A 23,011-nucleotide genomic window follows, 5' to 3' on the forward strand; every position below is an offset into this window, starting at 1 on the left:
TGAATGTAAGCCCGCTGCATATGGCATGCATATTTTTGATGACTTTACAAAAATAGCGGGGGCCCCCTCTCAACCTTGGATTCTGACTGACAATGACAATATGCAGCAGGGAAGAAAGAGTTCCGCTTTAAATATGATATCAAAAATCAAGTTTGGAATGAAGAAAGCGTTCAAATGACAACCTGTTTAAACTTGTGGCAAAAAAAGTTAAACATTCTCTTGTGTTGCTCGGAAGCAGAGAGATAAACCGTATCTCAAACGCTGCATTGGTTCCAATGTTCCAATGTTTTCTGTACGAAAGAGGATTAGGCCCACAAGAAGAGAAAAATTAAGATAGACTTTTTTTGCCAAGTTTCCATTTCGAGAATAAAGTTGAAATTTCGAGACTAAAGTCGAAATTTCGAGAATAAAGTTGACTTAAAAAATACGACATTTTGTGAATAAAATGGAAATTAGAATGGCTAAAACCATCACTGATGGCAATGCCCTGTGGCTTTAGTTTGTCATAGCCATCCATGTGCCAGAGCGCATTGGGTCCTTGGCTTCGGTAATGCCTGCACCTCAGACTCCGGACTCGTCTGTGCTCTACACCTTCAGGGTCAATTAACTTGATCAGTTGTCCTATTGTATGTTGCGATACATACATAGCCTCGCTGTGTAGCAGGCAGGTGTAACCAGCGATATCCTTGCATCTGCCCATTTCCAGCTATCTCGTTCTGCATGTAGGCAGCAACCTCCTCCAAGTTTGTCTGTTTTTTTTCTCTTCTGAACAGACGTAAAGTTCGACACAGTTATTTCAATGTCCGAATACTTATTACCGCACTGTGTTTGTGTGCTAGAAGAGCAAGGATTTCCTTGTTACTAAACCCAATTTTGAAGGACAATTTCACAAGTTGTTCCACAGAAGACCTGTTGTCAAGTGACAAAGGTGCGCAAATACCATAAAGTGATTTATCATTAGTCGACAGTCGACTTTATTCATGAAATTTCGTATTTTTTTTACGCCGACTTTATTCATGAAATTTCGTATTTTTTTTACGCCAACTTTATTCACGAAATTTCAACTTTATTCACAAAATTTTGTCTTTATTCACGAAATTTTGTCTTTATTCACAAAATTTCTACTTAAAACTGAAAACTTTCATTATTATAACACTATAATAATAATATATTTTTTTTATATTTCTGCCAGTATAAGATGCAGCTAAACAACGATTGGATTCTGTGTGAGCACGCAAACACCAAACCCCGTATGTGATTTGATCCAATGACAGCAGTGGTGAGTCTCTTACCCTGAACCTGTAGAGTGTGTCGGGCTGGAGCTCCGTGACCACTGTGCTGGTCGTTGCACATCTCTGCGACGTCCATTCTGCACCTAGCTGGTCGCTGTACTCCACCTGGCACACACACACACACACACACACACACACACACACACACGTTAATGAGACACAGCAAGAAAGAACTGACGTCAGGAAATGTAAGATCCACAAGCTTAGTTGATTTAATAGCGGTGCTATTAGTGCAACACAACACAAAAACGTTGAATGCGCGCGGTGATGCTAAGTGCTTCCGCTGTGGTGAGATGCACGGGGGGGATTTGATGCTGCACGGGAGGCAGAACTGAATGAACTCACTATGTACTCTCTGATGAGGCCGTGGTCTTTGTCTGGAGGGCTCCAGGAAACCTCCACCTTCCCGTCCTCGCCATGATCGCACGACAGCTGCAGGTTCCTGGGCGGGTCGGGCACTGCAGGACACACAGACACACTTTAGTAATCCTGTTTAAAAAGACAACAACATGCTACTCACATTTATCTGTTTGAAGGGAAAACGAAACCTGGTAAATCTTTTATCATTTTTCAGAAGTACAGAAAAGGAGATTGCCCTTGCAATGCTGGTCTGGCTGTTCTTTAAACCTTTTCATGTCTAAATGCATCCTTGTGCTCATTGTATTCACAGCAGTGCTCGATAGAACATGGACAACGAATGTGAGGATGTAAAGGATCAAGGACAAAATCTCAATTTAACCTCACTGCAATAAACTGCTCATCATTTCTGCTTGCTTGAGTCCATTCTTCTGTTTTTGTTTTGATGTGTTTGCGGTGAGCCTCATAACGTTGGTCGAACAAAAACACCACTATATGTGTGTGTATTGTTTATATGATAAACACTGGTTTGCACCAACTTTTAATGACTTCCTGTTTAATTTACCAGAGTGGTGATCTCTGGCTAAAACAGTATGGTAGCATCAGAAAAGACTAGAAGGACAAGCATGGAAGGTCGAATGAAGGTCTTCCAAAATACTCACATCCGTCTGGGGTCCTCACTGTGATCACCTCATTGGTTTTGTGCAACTTGCTGAGGCACTGGGTGAGAATTTTGACCAGGTAGGTGGTGTCTGGTTTCAGCACGGTCAGCTTGTAGGAGGTCTTGTTGCTGTGAGTGTCCATGATGGTCCACTGCTGGGTGTCCACAAGCCTTGCAAACCAACACAACAAAAGGATTTTTTATTTTTTTTCCCCTGAATTAAAATGTTCATTTTTAGGTTAATGCTCACCTGTAATATATAAGGAATGAGCACGAGTCCTGTGGGAGGTTCTTAGGGCGGGACCAGGTCAGTGTGATCGCTCCAAAAAAGTCTGGAGTCCACTGGAGGTTTTGGACCTTAAAGGCCAAGGTGTCCGCTGGAAGACAAAAAGAAATTCTGCTTGGGTGGGTGGAATCAACGGCACATCTTGAAGTAAACACCAGCAGCCAGCAGATGGCAGCATTGGATTGCAGACGTTTTGCTGGAGACCTGACGCTGCCAGGAAAAGGCACCTCGAGACTGGCAACACATCTGTATCTAATTCTACCACCCCTTTAAGCACTGGGTGAGACACAGAGAGGACCTACAGGTGCAGTTGTCCTCGTCGCTGTGGTCCGAGCAGTCCAGGAAGCCGTCGCACCTCTCGCTGTCCAGCACGCAGGCCTCGCTGTCGGCACACCGGGTCCCATTGACGCAGTACAGAGGCCCTCGAGTGGCTGAGCAGAGGAGTAACCGTTAGCCGGCTCCTCTATGACTGGAGACTTGAGACATATTCATTTCTAAAAAGCAAGACGTTCTGCTCAAAAGTGACAAATAGTACATAACATGAGACCATTCAGTCATATTTTGTTACGTTAACATTTTGCTTTGCGTCAACAAAACAAACATTTAAATTTAACACAAATTGCTCATTTTTCCGTCACATCCAATTCTTATTCTCGTTTCACTTGAACATACAGTCTTAAAACTTGAAGGTAAGGACGCCTGAGCCGACCCTTGGCTAAGCTGCTGTAGCCATCACTTGTCAGGGTTCTCTTCTCCCATGATGCAATGGGCTGCTCTCGTTCCCTCTATGGAGAAGACCTTGCTACCGCCGTTGCTAATTCTTTATTCTCTCTGCTGGAGTTTTTGCTGCTGTAGCAACTTTACACATCATCCCATCTGGAGTCTGGAGGCCCCGAATCAGTACCGACAAGTATTAGCAATTATTTAAAACTGCTCTTGTAACTACTGGTCCTTAATTTCAGAGCCAGTACCTGCTTCAAAGTTACGATGTTTTTAGAAAGCAGTTTTTCCCTTAATGAATAAAGTTACAACGCTGGATTGAACTCCCCAGCGCTTTGTGTGTCTGCGTGCGTAAGTTGGTGAAAACTCACGGCACTGGGCTTCATCCGAGCCGTCCTGGCAGTGGATCTGGCCGTCACAGCGCTGCCAGTCTGGGATGCAGCGGGGGGGCCGGCGGCACATGAACTGACCCCGGCTGCAGCGGCCTGGGACGGGCGGAGGAGCGGGGGCCCGGGTGGGCACTGGAGTCAGTGTCACTGTGCTGTTGGCCACTGTGAGAGAAACGGTGCGGTGAGACGTCTGTCTGTTTCAGCCATTTCTTTCAAGTTTCCAGTAAAGAAAAAAACACAGTGAGCGCGTCAGTTACCCGTCGGACATCCCAGTTCGTCGCTGCCGTCCGGACAGTCGGCGTAGCCGTCGCACACCCAGGTGTTGATGATGCAGGCCCCGGAGCCGCAGTGGAAGCGGTTTGGTGCGCAGGTAGAGGGACCAGGGGCCACCGTGTGAGGAGTGACCCCACCTAAAAACATTAGGATTCAGCTTTGGTAAATAGACATGCATTGACAGTTTTAGTGCTTCATACGACATGGCACTCAAACAGCGGAGACTGCGGCAACCACGCAAGGCACTAGGGGTGGGGGAAAAAATTGATTCTTAGATTATTCGCAATTATGACATGGCCAATTAAGAATTGATTCACAAATTTAAATAATATATATAATTTTTTTGATGAGGCCGGAACTCATGTGCGACTGCACTGCATCGTCATACCGGACCGTGTAAGGTGACGCACACTAGACACACGAGCACGCAGGTCCAAGCCAACTCATGAGACGAGACACCGACACACGCGGCATTAAAGATGCCGCGTGTGTCGAAAACTAATTCGAACTGAAAAACGAATTCGACCGTTTCCGTCGGGATTTTAAGCCAGCATGCGGCAGCACGCTGCCGACCAAACTCGACAATAGTCACACTGTCTGTAAGCTGTGTCACGCTACAAACAAATACTGTGGGAGCACGACGAACATGAGGATCCATAATCACGCTGGCACCCGCAGTTGGAGGGAAAGACAGAAAATCCTCCAGTTGCTCCAAGACAGACATCCATCCCCAACACCAGAACAAAGCTGCCAATACAGTCGCAAAGGGCAATACATATGACTCGTGATAAATCGCGATTCTCGATTAATCGCGATTAATTGCATCGTAGCCCTCTGAATTGGACTCGAACTGAATCGTCAGGTACGTAGCGATTCCCACCCCTACAAGGCACCGCCTGCACAAGCCAGGGATCGAATAGGCAACCTTCTGATAAATGAACGCACCCTCACTAACTGAGATCCAGTAGAGGGATCATGTGAGCAAATTACTGATATGAAGTCAAAAGAAACAAGAAAAAACAGAACATTACCATTAAATTGTTAAGGATCTGTTTTTTTGATAGAAGCTGCATGTGGATATTTTTAAAGGTCCAAAATTGAACCCGTTGTTTTTTTTTTTTTTCTTTTCAACCTGGACTCTACTGGAGCAGCCCTGTATCAAAAGGTATCCAAAAAGTTACTAGATCTCAAGAAAACAGCACAATCAGTCCTGTGTTAACAGACAAAAAGACAAAAAAAAAAAAAGAACTTTAGCCTTGTGCCAACACTCGTGCTTTGTGGGAACCTTCCATATGGTAGGTCCCACAAAGCATCTGTAGGTAGAACAAACATGAGGTATCAGTTCCCCTGATGACATCACAAATTTACAGAACTGAGCGCAGGCTTTCTGAAAAAGTGGAGCAAGCGAAAGAAGCAAAGGCTTTTTCCATTTCTGTGGGGGTTCACTGACAGGCCGGAGGAAATGTTGCCGTGCAGGTTCCATAGAGTTGATAGTGACATTATTAGTGCCCACCTGTGCACTGCGCTTCGTCGCTCCAGTCGCCGCAGTCGTTCTCCCCGTCGCACTTCCACCACGTCGGGATGCAGCGTCCGTTCTTGCACTCGTACTGGAAATACCTGGAGCAGCCTGGCACCTCGGTGGGAGCGGCTGCGGGAAGCACAGTCGGCAGCTTTCTCAAACGTCTCTCTCACACCCCAGCCGAGTCACAGTCACAGTCATCTGTTGCTCGTTCAACGTTTGCTCCCCCTTGGGGGAGGAAGATTCTCCTCACCACAGTTGGCCTCGTCCGAGTAGTCCCCGCAGTCGTCCATGCCGTCACACTTCCACTCCAGGCTCACGCACACTCCGTTGGCACACTGGAAGGTGTAGGCGTCGCACACTTTGCTGAATTCGGACGGCGTGGCTGTGGGAGGTGAAAAAAAAAAACAGATACAAAACAAACAGGGAGGTTTTTAATGAGCTTGCGTTCAAGATACGGGCTTGCTAGGTTTCGAGTGTCAAGGAGCAGGTTCAATAGCTGAGCTTTGGGATTCCCCACTTATAGTCACATTAAATTATTATTTTTTTATTCCAAATGGATGTCATTTAGCTCAGTGGTTCTAAACTGGTGGTGTCTCAGAACCCATATTTTTTTGCTTATAATGCTTATAATGTTGTGACCGAAATGTATTCCACAAAAATAAAAGCACTGGCCCACTTTCTGTCATGTCAAGTAAATACATTATTGAAATTACTGAATTCAATTGTGTGTCTTGCCAAATAAATGCCCAACATTTTCTCAAGAAATATATATATAATTTAAAATTGCTTTAAAAAAAAAAACAACAACAAAAAAAACAAAAGGAACTGCTCGTGAAGCCACGAACCAATCCAAACAGCTCCATAACCCACTTTTGGGTCTAGACCCACCAGTTGAGAAACGCTGGTTTAAAGTATCAAACATACAAGGAACAGGTTCAATAGTTGAGTTTTAATAGGAGGTTTTTTTTTCTCAAATGGCGGCATGTCCTTTCGTGTTTCTCACCACATCCTGCGTACTCGGCGTCCTCGTCTGATCCGTCCTCACAGTGTTTGATGCCGTCACACACCAGAGACTGGAACAGACACTGGGCTCTGTTCTTGCATACAAACTCCATGTAGCGAGTGCACAGAGGGTCTGGCAGTGGAAGAAACAAAGGGGATTGCATGTCACGTTTACCGTTTGGTAGAAGTTGGTGCCTCGTACACAAAAAGGAGCAGCCAAACGTCCTGTGTGGTTCAGCAGGGTCTTATTACTTTTTTCTTCACTGCTCCGCCCATTTAGTGGGACTTAAAATTCATTTGTAAGACAAACCTTACAAAAATACAAAATTTGATGTTTTTCCTGATATCATTTTAACAATGACACCATTTTTGTTTAATGACCATGTTAACAAAAAACATTTTCCTTACACATTACAAATAACACGAAAACCAACCTCTGGAAACCGTCCAAATGCCAAAAAACATAGTAGAGATCATTCTCCTTAAAAAAAATTGGCCGGAATGGGCCCCTGTGATCCCTTTAATTGATAGGAGTTAAAAACTGAAGGTGACGATTAAGGTCATTCAGACGATTGTCCTGATTTCAGATACAAATAAAACAATTCCTTTTTACTCCTTTTTTTTGCGTGCGAGAATGGCCAATCGCGGTATTTTACTTTGAAAATGAACTGGATTCTCTCGCGTTTCTTTGAGTGACTACCTGCCAAGCTTAATGCAGATCGCTCACACACAAAATAGACCAGACTGCTGTTATGCGTTATTAACACGTTAACTTTGACAGCCCTAATAATTATATAACATTATACAGTATGTTTGAGTCTGCATTTGATGAATGCAATGAATTCCTCAACATCAACAACAACAACAACAACAACAAAAAACAAAAATAAAAACAGCAATCGCTCACCACAGTTGTGCTCATCAGCGCCATCCGGGCACTCCTGGATGCCGTTACAGTGTGCGGTGGCCGGGAGGCAGGTGTGGTTGGAGCAGAGGAAGCCGTTGCAATGGTTTCCCTCTGGAACAACAGGACAACTCCATAAAGCATCGGCAGACAGAGGGAAGGCGGGGAACCGAGCGTCGGGGCGCCCGTGGCAGAACTTCCCACCGGCAGGCCGGCCGGCCGGCCTGAAAACTCACCGCAGTTCTTGGGGTCTTCGTCGGAGTCGTCCTGGCAGTCGTCGTCACCGTCGCACACCCAGCGCTTCGGTATGCAGTGACCCGTTTGGCACTGGAAGCTGTTAGCCTCGCACGTGTGTTGGCCCACTGAGGAGGAAACAGGGATGTGAAGCCTTGTGAGATTTGGGAGCATAGTGCAAAGTGATGGTTCACTGGTTGATGATGTAAAGTCATGTATTGTGTTTATTATGTTTATTATATTGCACACTATTGCACTATTACTATTGCATTATTATTATGAATTCATTGATGCTATTATAATTATTACTATACAGTATATTATAAAGGCGTAGTCATGTTTCGCATTCCATTGTTTGAAACGAATCATATTATATTATGTTATATTATATTGCAAACACTGTCACTACTACTTGCCACTTTGTATTTTTGTAAACTTATATTTAACTTGCCACATTTTTTTTTTTTTACACTTTCTCTATTCCTCGTAAGTCCCAATCGTGTCAGGCTCTGCCACACCAACACTTCACCGCCATATAACGTGACGCGTGACAAGAATTGTGTACATGACGATGACTGCAGCAGGTTTCTACATATTGGGTCTTTCCTCCTGCAACACAACTCTTTTTGCATGAGGTCACCTGTGCAGTTGGCTTCGTCGGACCAGTCCCTGCAGTCGTTGTCGCCGTCGCAGCGCCAACTTTCCCTGATGCAGACGCCACGAGCACAGGTGAACTCTCCTGGGCCGCACTGGTGAGACTCTGAACACACAAACAAAAACAATCGGCGCGACAGTCAGCGAGTGGATTCCCTCAGTTTGGAGCCTCTTGGTCTGGATCAACATTCAATCTTCCTCTTCCAACTGTCTTTCTCTTTGTAACAAACTGGAGTGCATTTGTTACTGCTATCTGAAAAGTGCACTTCTTTTGGAAAAAAAAAAAAAAAAAAAAAAAAACTTTATTTTTTTTTTTTTCTTTGCAGAATACAATTTGTGAAAGGCCCCCAAATACATAATACACAGTTTTTGGACAATATTACTGTATTGTGTTTTAACACAATACAGCCTTCCCTCCTATCCATCTTACCACAATGCTCCTCGTCGCTGTTGTCTCCGCAGTCGTCCTCGTGGTCACACTTGAAGGCCAGCGGGATGCACGACCCCGAGGCCACGCAGCGGAACTGGTTGGTCGGGTCGCAGGTGGTCGTGGCTGCAGGTGGAGAGGTGCATACAGCTTAACTCTCAAATGAAAGCATTTTTGGTTTTTTTTGTCTTCCCCTTTCAGGAGCAGCACCTGCAGAAGCGCCGCGGGCGACTACTTACGGCACTCCTGCTCGTCGCTCATGTCCCCGCAGTCGTTGTCCCTGTCGCACTTCCAGATGCTGCTGATGCAGCGGCCGTTGGCGCAGCGGTACTGGTTGGGCAAACAGCTGTGCACTGATTGGAGGAAAACGGAAGGTACCCACTTATTGTAAAAATCAGTGTGAATCATGTATCAATATATATTGATACATATGTATTGTTCATTTCATAGCTGCACTTTCTAACAATAACTATATACATATGTATATATATGCACAGTATATATACATAAATATATATATTAGTACTATACATTTGTATTTAATTCACTGCTAGGCACCTGTGGTTATGTGGTGCTAACTACATTCCGTTGCTCTGTACTTGTGACAGACAGGTGCGATGACCACAAAGTTGAATCTAATCGAATCTACTCAATACTGATAATGCAGAGAAAAGATCATAGCAACAATTGTCTACGCCGTTTGTGTGTGAGTGTGTGCGAGTGTGTGTGTGTTTGTTTGTTTGTTTGTTTGTTTGTTTGTTTGTTGCTCGTTCCTCACCAGTCTTGACGCAGGTGTTGTTCCGGAGCTGGTAGCCGCTGGGACACTGGCACTGCAGGTCTCCGTTGGGCAGGGTTGTGGTCGGGGCGCCGTCCGGGCAGACGCAGGTGTGCCTCTGGTCGGGCTGAGGCAGACACAGCAAGCTGCAGGGCTGGTCGGCACAGGAGTTACGGCCTGGTGGACGTGCAGAATAAAATATTTGTTTCGCCTGGTGTGACAAAATTAGCTTTTTGGGTTTATCCGTCTTCCCGTTTCTTACCTCTGTTCTTCCCCTTGTAGAAGATCTTGAGGTCCATGACTCCGGTCAGTCTGCCGACAATCAGCTCATTGCTCTGGGATCCGGACTTTGGAGCTTTGAAGATTCCCATTCTGGACCAGTCATCCCAGTACAGGTCATTCTGCGAAGAGGATTTAAGGCTTCAAAAAAATATATCTGACATGCAGTGATGGCCAAGCATCAGGTCACTGTTGGGTTGTCTGTCTGTTGTTTTCGTATTGCAGATGTCCAGCAGGGGGAGTTGGGCCTTCACTGCTGAAAACACCACAGCCCAGTGTCCCCAGTAGAATAACAGTTGACCTCACCAGCTCCCTTTATTTGTCTTGGTTCTGAACCGTCCACATGCATCACAATGAAGTCATCCTAAAGGTCCAGTGTGTAAAATATGGTTTGATTTATGATTTTTATATAGGTGAAAGCTAAATATATTGCATATTATAAAAGTGTATACTCACATTACAATAAAAGTCATTTGGTTTTCCTATCCCTAGAAAAGCTTTTATTTTTTATACAAGAATATACAAAGATCAAGGGTCTTCCTCCCAGTTAGCTGCCATCTTGCACCACCATATTTCTAAGGAAGCCTGGTGTGGACAATCCAGCTGCCTGACAGCATGCTTTATATTCAGGATGAATGCTCACATCCTCAAATAAACCAACGAAGAAGAGGATGGACGAAGTATCGAGGTTTATGCGCACAATATTACACAATTAATCTTTAAGTCATTTAATGCCATCTCTTTCTAGAAAAAACAAAATCTTTTCCTCCTTTACCTTGAAGACGGCGATGGCGTACGGGTGGGGCAGCCCCTCCATGAGGACGCTCCTAAGGCCCCCGCTGAAGTCGGCCCGCTCGATGCGGTCGCTGTAGGCTTCGGTCCAGTACAGCCACTTGTCGTCGGCGGTGATCCCGTTGGGCCAGCGGACGCCTTCGGACACGATGCGGGACACGTTGGTTCCGTCCATGTAGCTCCGGTAGATACCAGCCGCTTGGTCGCCCCAGTCGGTCCAGAACATCAGGCTGTGGGACGCAGGCATGAACCGGGTAATTGGAAGAAAATTTGAAATTTGAAATAGTTTCATTTCCTATTGAATTTGGAGACATTTACATCAGGCCTTTCATTATGGGGCACAGTTGCTTAAAAGAGAAAAGCAGATGCACTTTCAAACAAACAAAAAATGAAATTGTAGGATTGTAGTGTAATGGATGTATCAGTTAATGGTACTGTCACTTTAAGAGAGTGCCTAGGGAGTAGGTGACGTAGGCGGAAGCCGGGAAGTAAGAGGAGACCGGGAAGAGGGAATCTGGTTAATAAAAACAAACTACTATACACGAGTGGAACTCTCTGTGTCGCCTCCTAATATACATATATATATATATACTGCACATTATATGTTCCGTCACGGACATTACATGTAGAATTTAAAATATAGTTCCAACATGGCAGATGTGGTTGTGACATTACAGTGTACAGTGAGGACAGCGAGGAAGACGGAAGTTCATTTTTTGAACAAATAGAAAAGTGAAAAAGACACAGTCATTGCCTGCTGACGCCACTGCAAATAAAAACAGAAGTGTGTTTGCAGAAAACAGTGAGTGAGTGAGTGAGTGAGTGAGTGAGTGAGTGAGTGAGCGAGTGAGTGAGTGAGTGAGTGAGTGAGCGAGTGTTTCACAGTGACTGGGGCTTTTCTGAGGAAGGATAAGCGGTTTGTGTCTGGCCACCTCTTCTTCTTCTCTCATGGACAATTGAAAAGTACTGTTGTCAGGTTTAAGGAAGGCAACATTATTTGCAAGATTCCAGTAAAACGCATGACCCACGCTAATCAGTTTTATTATTGTTTATATGATAGACTGAGTCTGGCGACTTCTAAACCATCAAGTATAAATAGCTCTGATGTCCTTTTCTGTAAATGTATAAACTTAGAGCAGTCACTGACATTCAGATTAACTCCCAAGTAAAACAGAAGGTGGTACTGCTGATACCAGTTCAGATACATAATTTGTTGTTTTTTTTTACAATGACTTAAAGCTCAACATGGCAAAAGTTTATTTCAAATTCTACCTGCACAATGATGCTAAAGCCCTCTGTTGGTGAATGTCCCCTGTTCTCATCTCAAGAAGGCAACTCATATTGATCATTTGTCAACATTATGAGAATCAACACTGAAAAAAAGGCCACATTCTGGTATATTAAGCATTGATATTTAACTCACCCCTCTCCGGGAAGCAGAACCAGAGCTCTGGGATGTTCCAGGACGGACGAGTTGAGGAGAGTGTGTCGTAGGTCGCCGTCAGGGTTTGATACCTTCGGAGAAAACAGCAGTGAGGTCTGTGCCGATGTTTAGCTCCACACCGTTAATTACCTTTACAAAGCTCTCAGATAATTAGATGACTCATCATGAAATGATGCAGACTGTAGCCAGAACTCCAGCAATGTCATTTCAAAATTAAAGAGCTAAAAACATAAAAACACAGTCGGCTGCAGCATGAATGAAAACATGTTTAGTTATCGTTGCATAATATTTATTTATTATATTTCACCCTTTTTGATTAAAAGCACAGTGGAGGTTTGATATTCATGATTTAATTAAGTCTGATTCACCTCCGTTGCACTTGATCTTTTCACGTGTTTGCTACGTATTAAAGCACCAGAAGATTTCTTTGTACCTCTATCTTCTGCGCGCCGGCGTCCACCCAGTACAGCAGACGACTGATGGGGTCAAAGGTCAGAGCTTCCACATTTTGCAGGTACTTCTTCACAACCACTTCCTGGCCCGAGCTGCCGTTCAGACACAGCCGCTGCACAAGAGTAAAATATTGATATGTTGATATGAAATATTGAAAACAACGGAAAATATTTCAACTCCAGGCTACACGGCAAATTAACACCACTGCTACTTTACCTTGGGAAAACCAAGGCAGATACAGAGTTGGTGTGGCTGGAATTCCTCTCATACCTGTATGTTGTCCAGTGAGATGTCAGCCCAGTAGAGGCAGTTCCTGTCGTAGTCAAAGTCCAGGGCTACAGCCTCCCGGAGGCCCATCAGAGGGAGAGCCTGGTCCGTGCCGGTTGCCAGGTCGTAGCGGTGAATGGAGTTTCTCACAGCGTACAGGATGAACTCATTACTCTCTGAAACGGCCAAGGAGACAACTCTGTCACACAAATACTGTCTGAACATGAGCCCGGTGATCTGTTTAACGAGCCAGTTCTTGAGAAATGGTATAGAAATCATGATAAGAATGTTTTTGTAATCACAGCTCAAGAGAAGGAACATTTCCAGGTCATTTGTTTACAAATGAATCACAAATGTGCACAATAAGAAGTTACACAAATCAATCCTGCCCTTTCCTCATGCTGATTATCCCATTGTAGCCTAATTAAGGTGTAGCTTTTTCTAACTTCAATAATATATAAAAAAAAAAAAATTGCCAAACATTTCCAGATTTTAAAGTACCTGCGTCATTTACTCAAGACAAAAGAACGTTTAAGAGCACTACTCAGAAAATTAAGACTGGTATTTTAGTGGGCAAAGTTAGTGAGAATGCTATTAAGAAAATAACAAAATATTTCTATTTCAGTAAACAGTAACCCAAGCTTAGAATAATAACTATAACTGGGCTTTACCTCCCACAGGACACGGGAGCATCTCCCCATCCAGCCTGGACTCCACATCTCCACCGCTGCAGCTGTCGCCGGGAACCTTCCTATAGCTGCAGCAGGAAACACACATGCACCTCGTCAGTTCAACACTAGGGGACGCTCTCACCATAAAAAAAAAAAGAAGAAAAAAAAAGACAGCAGCGCCGCTGCTCAAAGCGAGCTGGCAGAGAAATTCTCCGATAATTAAATCAGATGACGATGATAAGAGCAGATCCAGAACATTTTGAGAAAAACATCCAATAAGTTATGAAAATATACAGTTTAACGATCAAAGAGTAAAAGTGAGCAATTTAAGAAGAAAAAAAAAATTCTCTTTCTATCTCCAACGATTAAATGAAAGTCACGAGAGGCTCATTATTTGACAAAATACTGAACGATTCTGTCAAAACGTCACTGAAACAACGCGAAGAAGCTAGCGTTAGCATGCTAACGGCCTCCCAGAGAGGTTGCTTGTTTGTGCTGTGACAGGGGCAGCCTACCCTTTGCTGCGCCGGTACGTGGTGCCCACAGGACAGGGCACTGGTGGAGCATACAGGTCGCCTGTGAACTCCGGGTCAGGAACACACACCTGCAGGGACAAGTCTTCACTCAGCTTGAAGCCGTAGTCGCTAAAGGGAGGAGTGGGACAAAAGAGAAGCCAGATAGTTTATTAGGGACAGTTTTGCATTATCAAACGCACACTTTTGGAGTTTTGAAATGGCAAAGAGGGGGATCATTAAATTGTGCAGAGTAAGTTTAAAGTGATTCACTGGTTTGGCACGGCTGAAATGTCTGAGTCATATTTCAGGAGGCCAGCAACCCTCTGACTGTGCTTTGAATCATAATACTGACAGAAATATGGGGGAAAATATGCTGACAGTCTGAGTCTTCATTTGCGGTTTATTATTTACGTTTTTCTTTGAGAGCGTTGAATGTGTATTATACGTTAAAAAAAAAAGAAGAAAATTCTAGACTTTAAAATTCCTGTTGGGAAATGCCAGTAAAATAAAAAAGTTGCATGATCAATATGCATCCTTTTCAGTTGAAAACATTATATTAAGTTAGAAGATTATAGAGTTTATTAGAGTTTCTACAGCCTTCACAGAATATCTCAAGCTAATATTGCCAAGGTGAACATTTCAATAAAGTTGGGGCAAAAAAACATGTGACAAGTGCACTTTTACATCCAGCTCAAAACTTTAGTAAGTTCGGAGTTTACTTAATCAGCCCATACACTAATATTACAACATTAATAATTATCAAAGGAACTTTATTTTCTTTCGACTTGACTTTGCTTATCTAATATCTACAAAAGATTCAGCAGCCTGTCGGGTCAAGATGAACTCAACCCAGCCAAGTTTCAAAAGAGGTGTTTTGATGTCGCTACTGTTGCAAGACGGGAGCCACCGTCTTACCACTCGTAGTCCTGCCGCGTGCAGGAGCAGTTGGAGATGGTGACTGGCCGGTCGAACTCCTCCCCGTTGAAGCAGGTGGCGTGAGGGGCGCGTCTCTTGAACGTGATCTCCCTGCCCAGCAGGCACTCGTTGCCGTGCTCGTCAGACGGAGACCAGCGCTTGTAGTCGGCCTCGGAGCACGGCACCCCTGAAGAACGGGTCCGAGAGCAACGTTAATTTACCTGGAACATCCACCGTTGTTGCCTCTAATTTGCCCAGAGGGTTTCTCTGCAACGCTTTAGTGCATTTATGGTCTCTGTAGGTCCTGGCAGGCCACTTCTGTCTCTTTTCATTAAAGCATGTAGATGAGTGCAGTTTTACTGAGTGCGGCCCAACAATGCTTGCGCTACACCTGGCAAGGCGGCTGAAAAACAGGCTCCTTCGCCATTACATCTTTTTGATCTCTCTCTCTTTTCTCATAGAGATTTCTGTTTTAAGTCGGTTTTTCAAGCGCTCACATGTTGTCGACACGTGAATATGAACACATTCTCACCGGGCTGCAACAGTTTTCAACAGATTTTTTGGGTGGGGTTTTTGAAAAGTCAAGCATTACATGCACCAGTGAACCACACATCCTGAGCAGTTTACACTCATCAATCACAACAGCAAAAAAAAAATTACACCATTTTTTTTAAAAAACAGCTTTTGTGTTAGACATGTAGACATATTGGTCAGATAATGACAGCAAAAATCTAACCTGAGAAAATGCCTGAATTTCCTCCATCCCACAGCACTCCAAATCAAACAAATCACACCAACAACATTCTGGAATACCAAAACTGTGTTACATCAAAAAGGGGAATTGTGCTCCCTGACGTGAAGAAACATCATATAGAGCACCGAGGCTCGGAAGACTCTGCTAATATTCTGTATTAACAGTATGAAAACCCAGGAGTGCTTGCTGAGAAGACATTAGTGACACGCACCCCCTCACTGCTCAGACTCACCGAGGACGTCAGAGGTGTTGACCTGCAGGATGAGCCAGCTGTGTCTCTGGTCGGCGTAGGAGCCGAAGATGGTGAAGATGGTGCTCTTCTCGCCGGGCTCGGTCAGCAGCTGGTACACGTACACCTCCCGCTTGGAGAACTGAAAGTCGGTCCAGATCTCGCCCTCGTTGGTGCTGTACCTGAGCACGATGAGACAAGGCGGCCGTCTTGTTACTCGATCGTGCGGTTGCAACACTGTTTTTAAGCCCCTGTCTCATTAATCACCTAGCAAACTGTAACGGACCTCCAGAAAACAGCCCGTTTTAAACCCTATGTTTACAGCCTCCTGCAAAAAATGCAGTTTAAAACTGGACCAGGAGAAAAAGAAACAAGGCAGCTGGTGGGTGAGGTCGCTAACCTGGGAGAGGTACATGTGCCCTTTCAGACATCACAAATTCAAAGACATCACTATTTTAGCAATTTCTGAGGTTTTTTTTTAGATCCCTCCCCCCCACCAACAGTGATGTTCAGGGGTGTACCACACATTATGAGTGAAAGAGATTTCATTCCCTTTCCTTGTGCATATTGGATCAAACGACACGATGTAGCAGCGGTTCTCACTGTCGCCTCACAGCAAGAAGGTCACAAGTTCGATCCCGGGGCCTCTGGAGCTTTCATGTTGTCCCTATGACTGCGTGGGGGTCTCACCCGGTGTTCCTGCTTCCTCCCACAGTCCAAAAACACGCACGTGAGGCCGACTGGGACCTCGACATTGTTGTGAATATTGTCCTTTGTCTTTCTATAGGGCCCTGAAATAACCCAGAGATTTGCCCGGGTGTGACCCTGTCCTCCCGAGACAGTCTGTCAAACCGGATGGAGACTCAGTGCCTCAGACGGCAGTGACCCGCGGAGATGCTAGTAGCCGAGGTTAGCAACGAGTGACTTGAGCTAAAAAAAAAAAGTCAATGTGATGGTTGTAGGCAAGGAAGGAAAGAACAAGCTTCTGAAAGGAACCATCTTGTCATGGAACTAAAGCTGGCTTCACTGTCGCTGTCACATGTTGCTGGGATGCAAATAAAGAGTCATTTTTATCAGCGTCCAACTCTCTCTTTCTGGGGTCGACAAACCTCAGAAGCAAAAAAACAAAAAGCGAAAAAAAAAAAAAAGACGTATGTTTTTGCAACAACATGATCAACATGGTTGTGCCATGTTCGATGTTTTCCTACTTTTGCACAGCCTTTTATCATCACCATCTCATTTCCTCTTTTTTTTTTTTTTTTATCAAGAGCCATTATCTCCAAGACAACACAATCTGTCCCGGCCGGCAGCAGAACCGTTAGAGCAGGAACTAGTTTGCGCTGACGTGGACTTACTTGAGATGCGTCGTGGCGCCCCCCTGTGCGATGGCCACCAGGATGCCGCCGTGGTCTCCCCAGGTGTAGAAGTGAGGGCCTGCCAGAGCCTGAGCAGCAGCAGAGTCTCGTCAGAATCAGTATCAACGACACAAACAAATGTGTGTGACTGGCATTTGAGTGCAGGGGGCATTTTAATGTTTTTTTTAAGTCAATTACTCAAAGACAAAGATTGTCGAGGGACGGCAACTTGATCGAAACACGTCTTCATTTTGCTACCCCTTCAGTATGATTAGATTTATTTTGATCAGCAACAAAAACACAACCTTCAGAACAAACAAACAAAAAAAGAAAACGAAGAAATCATGCGGCAGACCGAAAGGGTTAAGGCTGAAGCTAACCAGCTTTTAGATGCCTTAACCTATAATCACATTAGTCTAATTAAGTTTGTCCATCACGCCTAACAACTGAAACAAACAACTCAATGAAAAATACAACACAACTCATTATTACTTACACTTTAACACTACCCTCCAGTCCATACCTCTCGAGTATAAGGTTTTGGAAATTTTAAACTGAATAATATTTTTACATAATACATTTTTTTTATCTCATCGGGTAAACTATTCCACAGCTTCACCCCACAGACAGATATGCGCATGCTTTTCAGAGCAGTGTGCACTGTTGGTCGTTTCATATTCAAAGTCCCTCTTAAGTCACAACTCCCACCCCCCCACCCCCGCCCCCACCCCCCATCTACAAACATTTTCTGAATATTGCCAGAAAGGATTATTTCTTGCCATGTATCGAATTTGTACTGCAGTAGTGTAATCTACTAATTGCATGAATTTCAGTGACTGAGATTTTAAAAACAGTGCGTTGGCGTGATCATGATATCCCACATTATTAACTATTCTTATATTAAATTCCTTTGCACTTTATTGTTTATAAGAGAGTGCCTAGGAGTTTTCCTCTTTGTTTGTTTTTAATATTTAACTTTTTATCCGGGCTCGAAATCTGCTGCAGTTATCTAGTAAAGAAAATGTCACGGTGTGTCTTCAGCGAGGAACCCAGGTGCGCTGCAATCCGAGTCTGTCTTCATCTGTATTTTGATGGAACTTTTTGCAACGTGAAAGGACGGGAAGTCGTGTAAACCGTACTTGCTAATGTACTGAATGAACGGCACACAAGCGAGAGTACGTCCTCACCAATCAATATTTCACCTGCTCTGCATCTTCCCAGGAACAAAACGGCAGCGAGGGCGAACGCATGAGCAGGAAGTGAGAGATAATTTGCAGTGACGCGCTGAAATGTTTCTCGGACAGAGGGGCTGCTTGTGACTCAGCTTCACAGGCTGTGTGTGTGCGTGTGAGTCTGAGTATGTTTTTTTTTCCCTTGTTGTTCATGCCAGACTGAGCACTGACCTCCTTCCAGCGGGCTCCGGCGCTGCTGGACACATACACATTGGGCTTGTTGGCCAAGTTTCTGCCTACAGATCCTGCAAGCAGAGGACACAAAGACACTTAACACATGCAGATCACAGGGACTTCCCCCTGGATATTACAGGCACGGTGTTGGCAATTTTCTCGTTTTCTCCTCCCCGTATGGAAAAATGTTGGGAGGGCAGAAAAATATAGCATCCGAGAATCTTCTTTATGTACGTGACCTTTGAAAGCGCTGACTGCTAATTTTATCTAGTCATATGAGAAGGCAGATGACCAGCGATGATCTCAGGAATTTGCAAAAGACCGCAATGGTGCAAAAAGCAGAGAAAGTAGAAGGCGAAAGTTCCAGCGTTTTCTGCATCGGCGATTCGGGTGAAACAAACTGCAGATCAAAGGTTTGCGACTGAGCCTTTGTAGCGACTGGCCAGGAAAAGGTGGGGAGGTTTAGGGTGAAGGTCACCAAAACGGGAACAGACTGAGAAATGTTAGCAGTGTATGGAACGCAGGACTGGAAGCTGTATCGTGAGCACGTTGCTAGCCATCGTCCCGCACCGGGAGAATAATTTTGCGCACTGAACGCATCCCGTGGAGGACACTTTTGCAGATGACCCGCTGGTGAGCAGAAGGAAAGTTTGGGCGACGACCAAAGTCGGCGATATCAGCCTGGAACAAGAGACGGCGTCCTCGGAGCCATGCCGCTTTGGCGGAACAGGAAAAAAAAAAGAAAAGGTTGAAATTGGAAGCGGTAAACTCAGCAGCCTCCCGTTTTCGCTCGACTGTTTCCAAGAGGTGTTATTGTTGGCTTGACTGCGGCAAAGACAGCCAGATATGTCTCAGTTCTACTCGGTGAGAGAGAGAAAGGAGGAAAAAAAAACAAAAAAAAACCTACCGCAGCTTATTTTAAATGACACAGCGCTTGGATACTCGTTGGCAGAGTGATGCGGGTCTTCATTTTGTGAAATGCAAGAGAGGGGGAAAAAAAATCAGCGCGGCGAAGATACCAGAAATTCAGAAAAGATTGTAGATGATTAGTATGAAAGGCAATTTACTCAGTACAAAGTCAGCCTTCAAAAACGTTAATATAATTTAGAAAAAAAACGGCAAAATGCAAAAGCATATAATGTCCGTGTCCAATTACAGACTCAAAACTCAATTGTTTTGAGCCTACTCTCTCTGACGCCGTTGTTCCATTTTATTCTATTTATTCATTTTACTTATTTTAAGTTTTTTTTTTAAAGTTTATTTTACTGTAGCTTTTTTGTTTTTATTTGTTTTATCTTTGTAAAGTGCTCTTGAGTGTTTAGGAAGGCGCTTATAAATACAACGTATTATTATTATTATTATTATTATTATTATTATTATTATTATTATTATTATCTGAGCGAAATACAAAAAAGCCTTTTTCTTTTCACTTCAGCGCCATCTGAGATGCACACGAACCACGTGTTCTACATGTTCTACGCTACAATTGCCGTTCATCCCGTTCCATATTATCCCTGACATGAGACGCCAGCTGTTGACTGGACTGTGCAAAAAAAAAAAAATAAAAAAAAATAAAATTGGCAAGGATACATTTTTATGTCCCCCGAGGCAGCGGAGCGTGGGCTTTATGACAAACCACCTGCCAAACTAATTGACTTTTCCATTAGTCGCGCCTCTGTGTTTATTGTTAATCAGCCGCTGTTTTCACGCTAACGCGCCTCAACCCAGATCGGATGAAACCAACACCCGATAACACAGTTGTAGCGTGCGCGTGCGCGTGCGCAAAAACAATAGGAAAAGAAGAACAAAACTGGTTTTCTTTTCCTCCCACCCTCTCTCATTTTTAAGTGCACGTGTTCCCCCCGGTCCGGCTGATTAATACCAGCGGTGCCTCCGGGACGTCGATCCAGCTAATCAGATCTCATCTCGGGGTGAACGACTTCAAGAAGCGAAAGAAGCAAAACTGGAAGGGGGGGGAGAGAGCGACGCTGCCAGCTCGTGTCACAGTCCGGAGCGCCTCTGAGATGAATTACAGCCAGTCTGGGAGTAGCGCGGACTAATGACGCTCATTAAATCTCATCACGCGAGAAGCCGCAGGACTCCGGGCGGTGCAACACATGTTTCCCCGAGTCCACTCCGCTGCCACTCTGCAGCTGTGAGACTGGGAAAGACGTCAAGTTTCCACATACATCTCCGCTAGCCACACACACACACACACACACACACACACACACACACACACACACACACACACACACACACACACACACACACACACACACAGGTCCTCCCTTTGGCCACAGCGGCCTGCTATGGGCGAACTGCTGCGCCTCGGCAGCACCTGTAACCACACCCAGCAGCAGCTGGCTGGAGTCCAAATGCTGTGTTTTCACTCGGCAAACCTGCAGAGCTAAGTAAACACACACACACACACACACACACACACACACACACACACACACACACACACACACACACACAAGCACGAGCTAATTACTCTGGTCTCTGGAGCATTTTGATGGGCCGGGGTATGTTTGGACTGATTCCTCAGGACCGCTCCGCAGCCGGGCAGGTTTTTTAAGTCGCTATAGGACTATGGGCAACTTTATGTGAGTGGTTGCATTTACAAATGACTTTTCTGAATTTTCACCTATTCAAAAAATTGCTTCCGTGATGACGGTGGAAAAGGCCACAAGTCGAAATACGCACACTAATGTTGAAACTGTGGTAGAAAAATCTACTCTGCCTCTGTATTTACAGTCAAGTTGGTGCCCACTTTATTGGGTGCACCTTGCTAGTACGAGGAGATCGATAGATCGATTGATAGATAAGTAAACTATGGTCTCCAAGCAGACCTCTGACCAACACTAAAAGCATGCCCCGTTTGAGGTCACTTAAGTCCCATGTGTTCACCCATTCTGATGCTCGCTTTGAACTTCAACCAGTCGTCCTCGCCGCATCCACACCCCCAAATGCCAAAAGTTGGTGCCAATCTGAATAGCCATTTTTTTTTTTTGTTGATGAGAAATTGATCACTGTGCCTAATAAAGTGGCCGGTGAGCGGCCTCGTTTGACCAATTAAAGCCAATGTGACATGATTACAAAGCAGCGATGCCACATGAATAATGATAGAGAGCCTGTTTTCTGGGACGGACATCTCAAAAAGCCTCACTGACCCTTCAAAAAAAACATTAGAATCTATAGAAGACAATTAAACACTGGCCAAAATATAGTAAAAAAACATAATGAAATGCGCATTTGCAGTCATTTTTATTGAATTATTTTATAATAAAAAAAAATGGCACAATAGTGAGGTGAGTGTTGTGAAATGCAGTGCTTGAGCAGGCTGTGGTGTGTGTAAATAAACACGTCTGCTCGATTGTGTGTGCGCGTGCGTGCGTGCGTGCGTGCGTGCGTGCGTGTGTGCCAGTCTGTATTCCCAGAGCGTGTTTGACCTGTGGAATGCCCGCTGGGCGCAGCAGCAGTAATTAGCCCATCTGTTGGAGAGCGATAAGTGTGCGAGCGCTGCTGTCGGGTGCCAGTCCCCTCTCCTCTCTCTCTGCATGCGCATTATCTAATAATAATTTCATTTGAGGACCCAGTTGGCTGCGGAGGAAAGCAGCCGGCGCCGGACACGACAACGGCGTCGTCGAATCGAGGCAGCAGCTGCGGAGGAGAGGGGAGGCCAAACGCTGCAGCCGTACACTCCAGAAAAACAACTTGCGTCCCGCGTCACTGAGACAAAGCCGGTTTGTTTGCGCCGAGTGCAAACTGGCCTCCTCTGTGCAGCGTGGTTTTGGATTTTGTCAGAAGCTCTGGGCATTGATGGTCTCAATGAGGCACAATTCACTTCTGCCAACGATTTCTATTTCTATTAAGTATTTGTGGAATTTTGTGTCTCAGATGCATCAGACAGATGCAAACAATTTATTCTTTTGTTCATTGTTAACAAAAAAAACGAGTGACAAGAGACATTATTTCGCTGTAACATCCGAGTTGGGACCTGGACCAGTGTACATATCTGGAGGGAGCACATTTGTTGTAGGTGATTGGACTGAGGGAAATGACACTTGGAGACCTGAGAGTGAATCTTAGTGCAATATATCATGAACACATGGGGGGGTAAGAAAACACTTTTCCCTCACTGCTTTTTTCTCCAGCCTGTTGGTGAACGAAAACGCCCTCATCCACTTCTTTTTCTTTCTCCACTTTTTCAGGGAACGCGAGCCGTTTGTTGTCAACCACCTTGGCTCCGCCCACCGGCGCCACATTGTTTTTGTGGATGGCAACAACAGAGGCTCGGTTTGAGCAGGAAGCTAGCGCCAAGTGACAGTTTTCCGAAGCCTTGAATCGTTTTTTTGAATCATTATTCGCGTCAGTCAGGGCTCCACTAGAATCTATTGAAAACATATCAGCATAAAATAAAAGGCGTGAC

At 44.7% G+C, this 23,011-nt stretch overlaps 1 protein-coding gene across 1 annotated transcript in view; it reads right to left on the minus strand.

Moving 5' to 3' along the window:
* Nucleotides 1-23,011, minus strand: part of sorl1 (sortilin-related receptor, L(DLR class) A repeats containing) — a 76,855-nt gene that overhangs the window by 9,615 nt on the left and 44,229 nt on the right. Inside the window, exons 11-37 of the mRNA XM_076035892.1 lie at nucleotides 18,574-18,647; nucleotides 17,171-17,259; nucleotides 15,819-15,997; nucleotides 14,833-15,019; nucleotides 13,918-14,046; nucleotides 13,403-13,488; nucleotides 12,735-12,907; nucleotides 12,445-12,576; nucleotides 11,991-12,082; nucleotides 10,551-10,797; nucleotides 9,759-9,897; nucleotides 9,500-9,673; nucleotides 8,961-9,074; nucleotides 8,725-8,847; nucleotides 8,281-8,400; nucleotides 7,643-7,768; nucleotides 7,410-7,520; nucleotides 6,504-6,635; nucleotides 5,751-5,882; nucleotides 5,492-5,626; nucleotides 3,963-4,115; nucleotides 3,688-3,867; nucleotides 2,899-3,027; nucleotides 2,561-2,687; nucleotides 2,312-2,481; nucleotides 1,638-1,750; nucleotides 1,293-1,397 (exon numbers count right to left, since the gene is read on the minus strand). Coding sequence (XP_075892007.1) covers nucleotides 1,293-1,397; nucleotides 1,638-1,750; nucleotides 2,312-2,481; nucleotides 2,561-2,687; nucleotides 2,899-3,027; nucleotides 3,688-3,867; nucleotides 3,963-4,115; nucleotides 5,492-5,626; nucleotides 5,751-5,882; nucleotides 6,504-6,635; nucleotides 7,410-7,520; nucleotides 7,643-7,768; nucleotides 8,281-8,400; nucleotides 8,725-8,847; nucleotides 8,961-9,074; nucleotides 9,500-9,673; nucleotides 9,759-9,897; nucleotides 10,551-10,797; nucleotides 11,991-12,082; nucleotides 12,445-12,576; nucleotides 12,735-12,907; nucleotides 13,403-13,488; nucleotides 13,918-14,046; nucleotides 14,833-15,019; nucleotides 15,819-15,997; nucleotides 17,171-17,259; nucleotides 18,574-18,647 — 3,671 coding nt within the window. The remainder of the gene's footprint in view (nucleotides 1-1,292; nucleotides 1,398-1,637; nucleotides 1,751-2,311; nucleotides 2,482-2,560; nucleotides 2,688-2,898; nucleotides 3,028-3,687; nucleotides 3,868-3,962; nucleotides 4,116-5,491; nucleotides 5,627-5,750; nucleotides 5,883-6,503; nucleotides 6,636-7,409; nucleotides 7,521-7,642; nucleotides 7,769-8,280; nucleotides 8,401-8,724; nucleotides 8,848-8,960; nucleotides 9,075-9,499; nucleotides 9,674-9,758; nucleotides 9,898-10,550; nucleotides 10,798-11,990; nucleotides 12,083-12,444; nucleotides 12,577-12,734; nucleotides 12,908-13,402; nucleotides 13,489-13,917; nucleotides 14,047-14,832; nucleotides 15,020-15,818; nucleotides 15,998-17,170; nucleotides 17,260-18,573; nucleotides 18,648-23,011) is intronic.

This window comes from Nelusetta ayraudi, unplaced genomic scaffold (genome assembly GCF_046127955.1).
Source record: "Nelusetta ayraudi isolate G7.1 ecotype Tasmania unplaced genomic scaffold, CSIRO-AGI_Nayr_v1 ptg000048l, whole genome shotgun sequence".
Taxonomy (NCBI): Eukaryota; Metazoa; Chordata; class Actinopteri; order Tetraodontiformes; family Monacanthidae; genus Nelusetta; species Nelusetta ayraudi.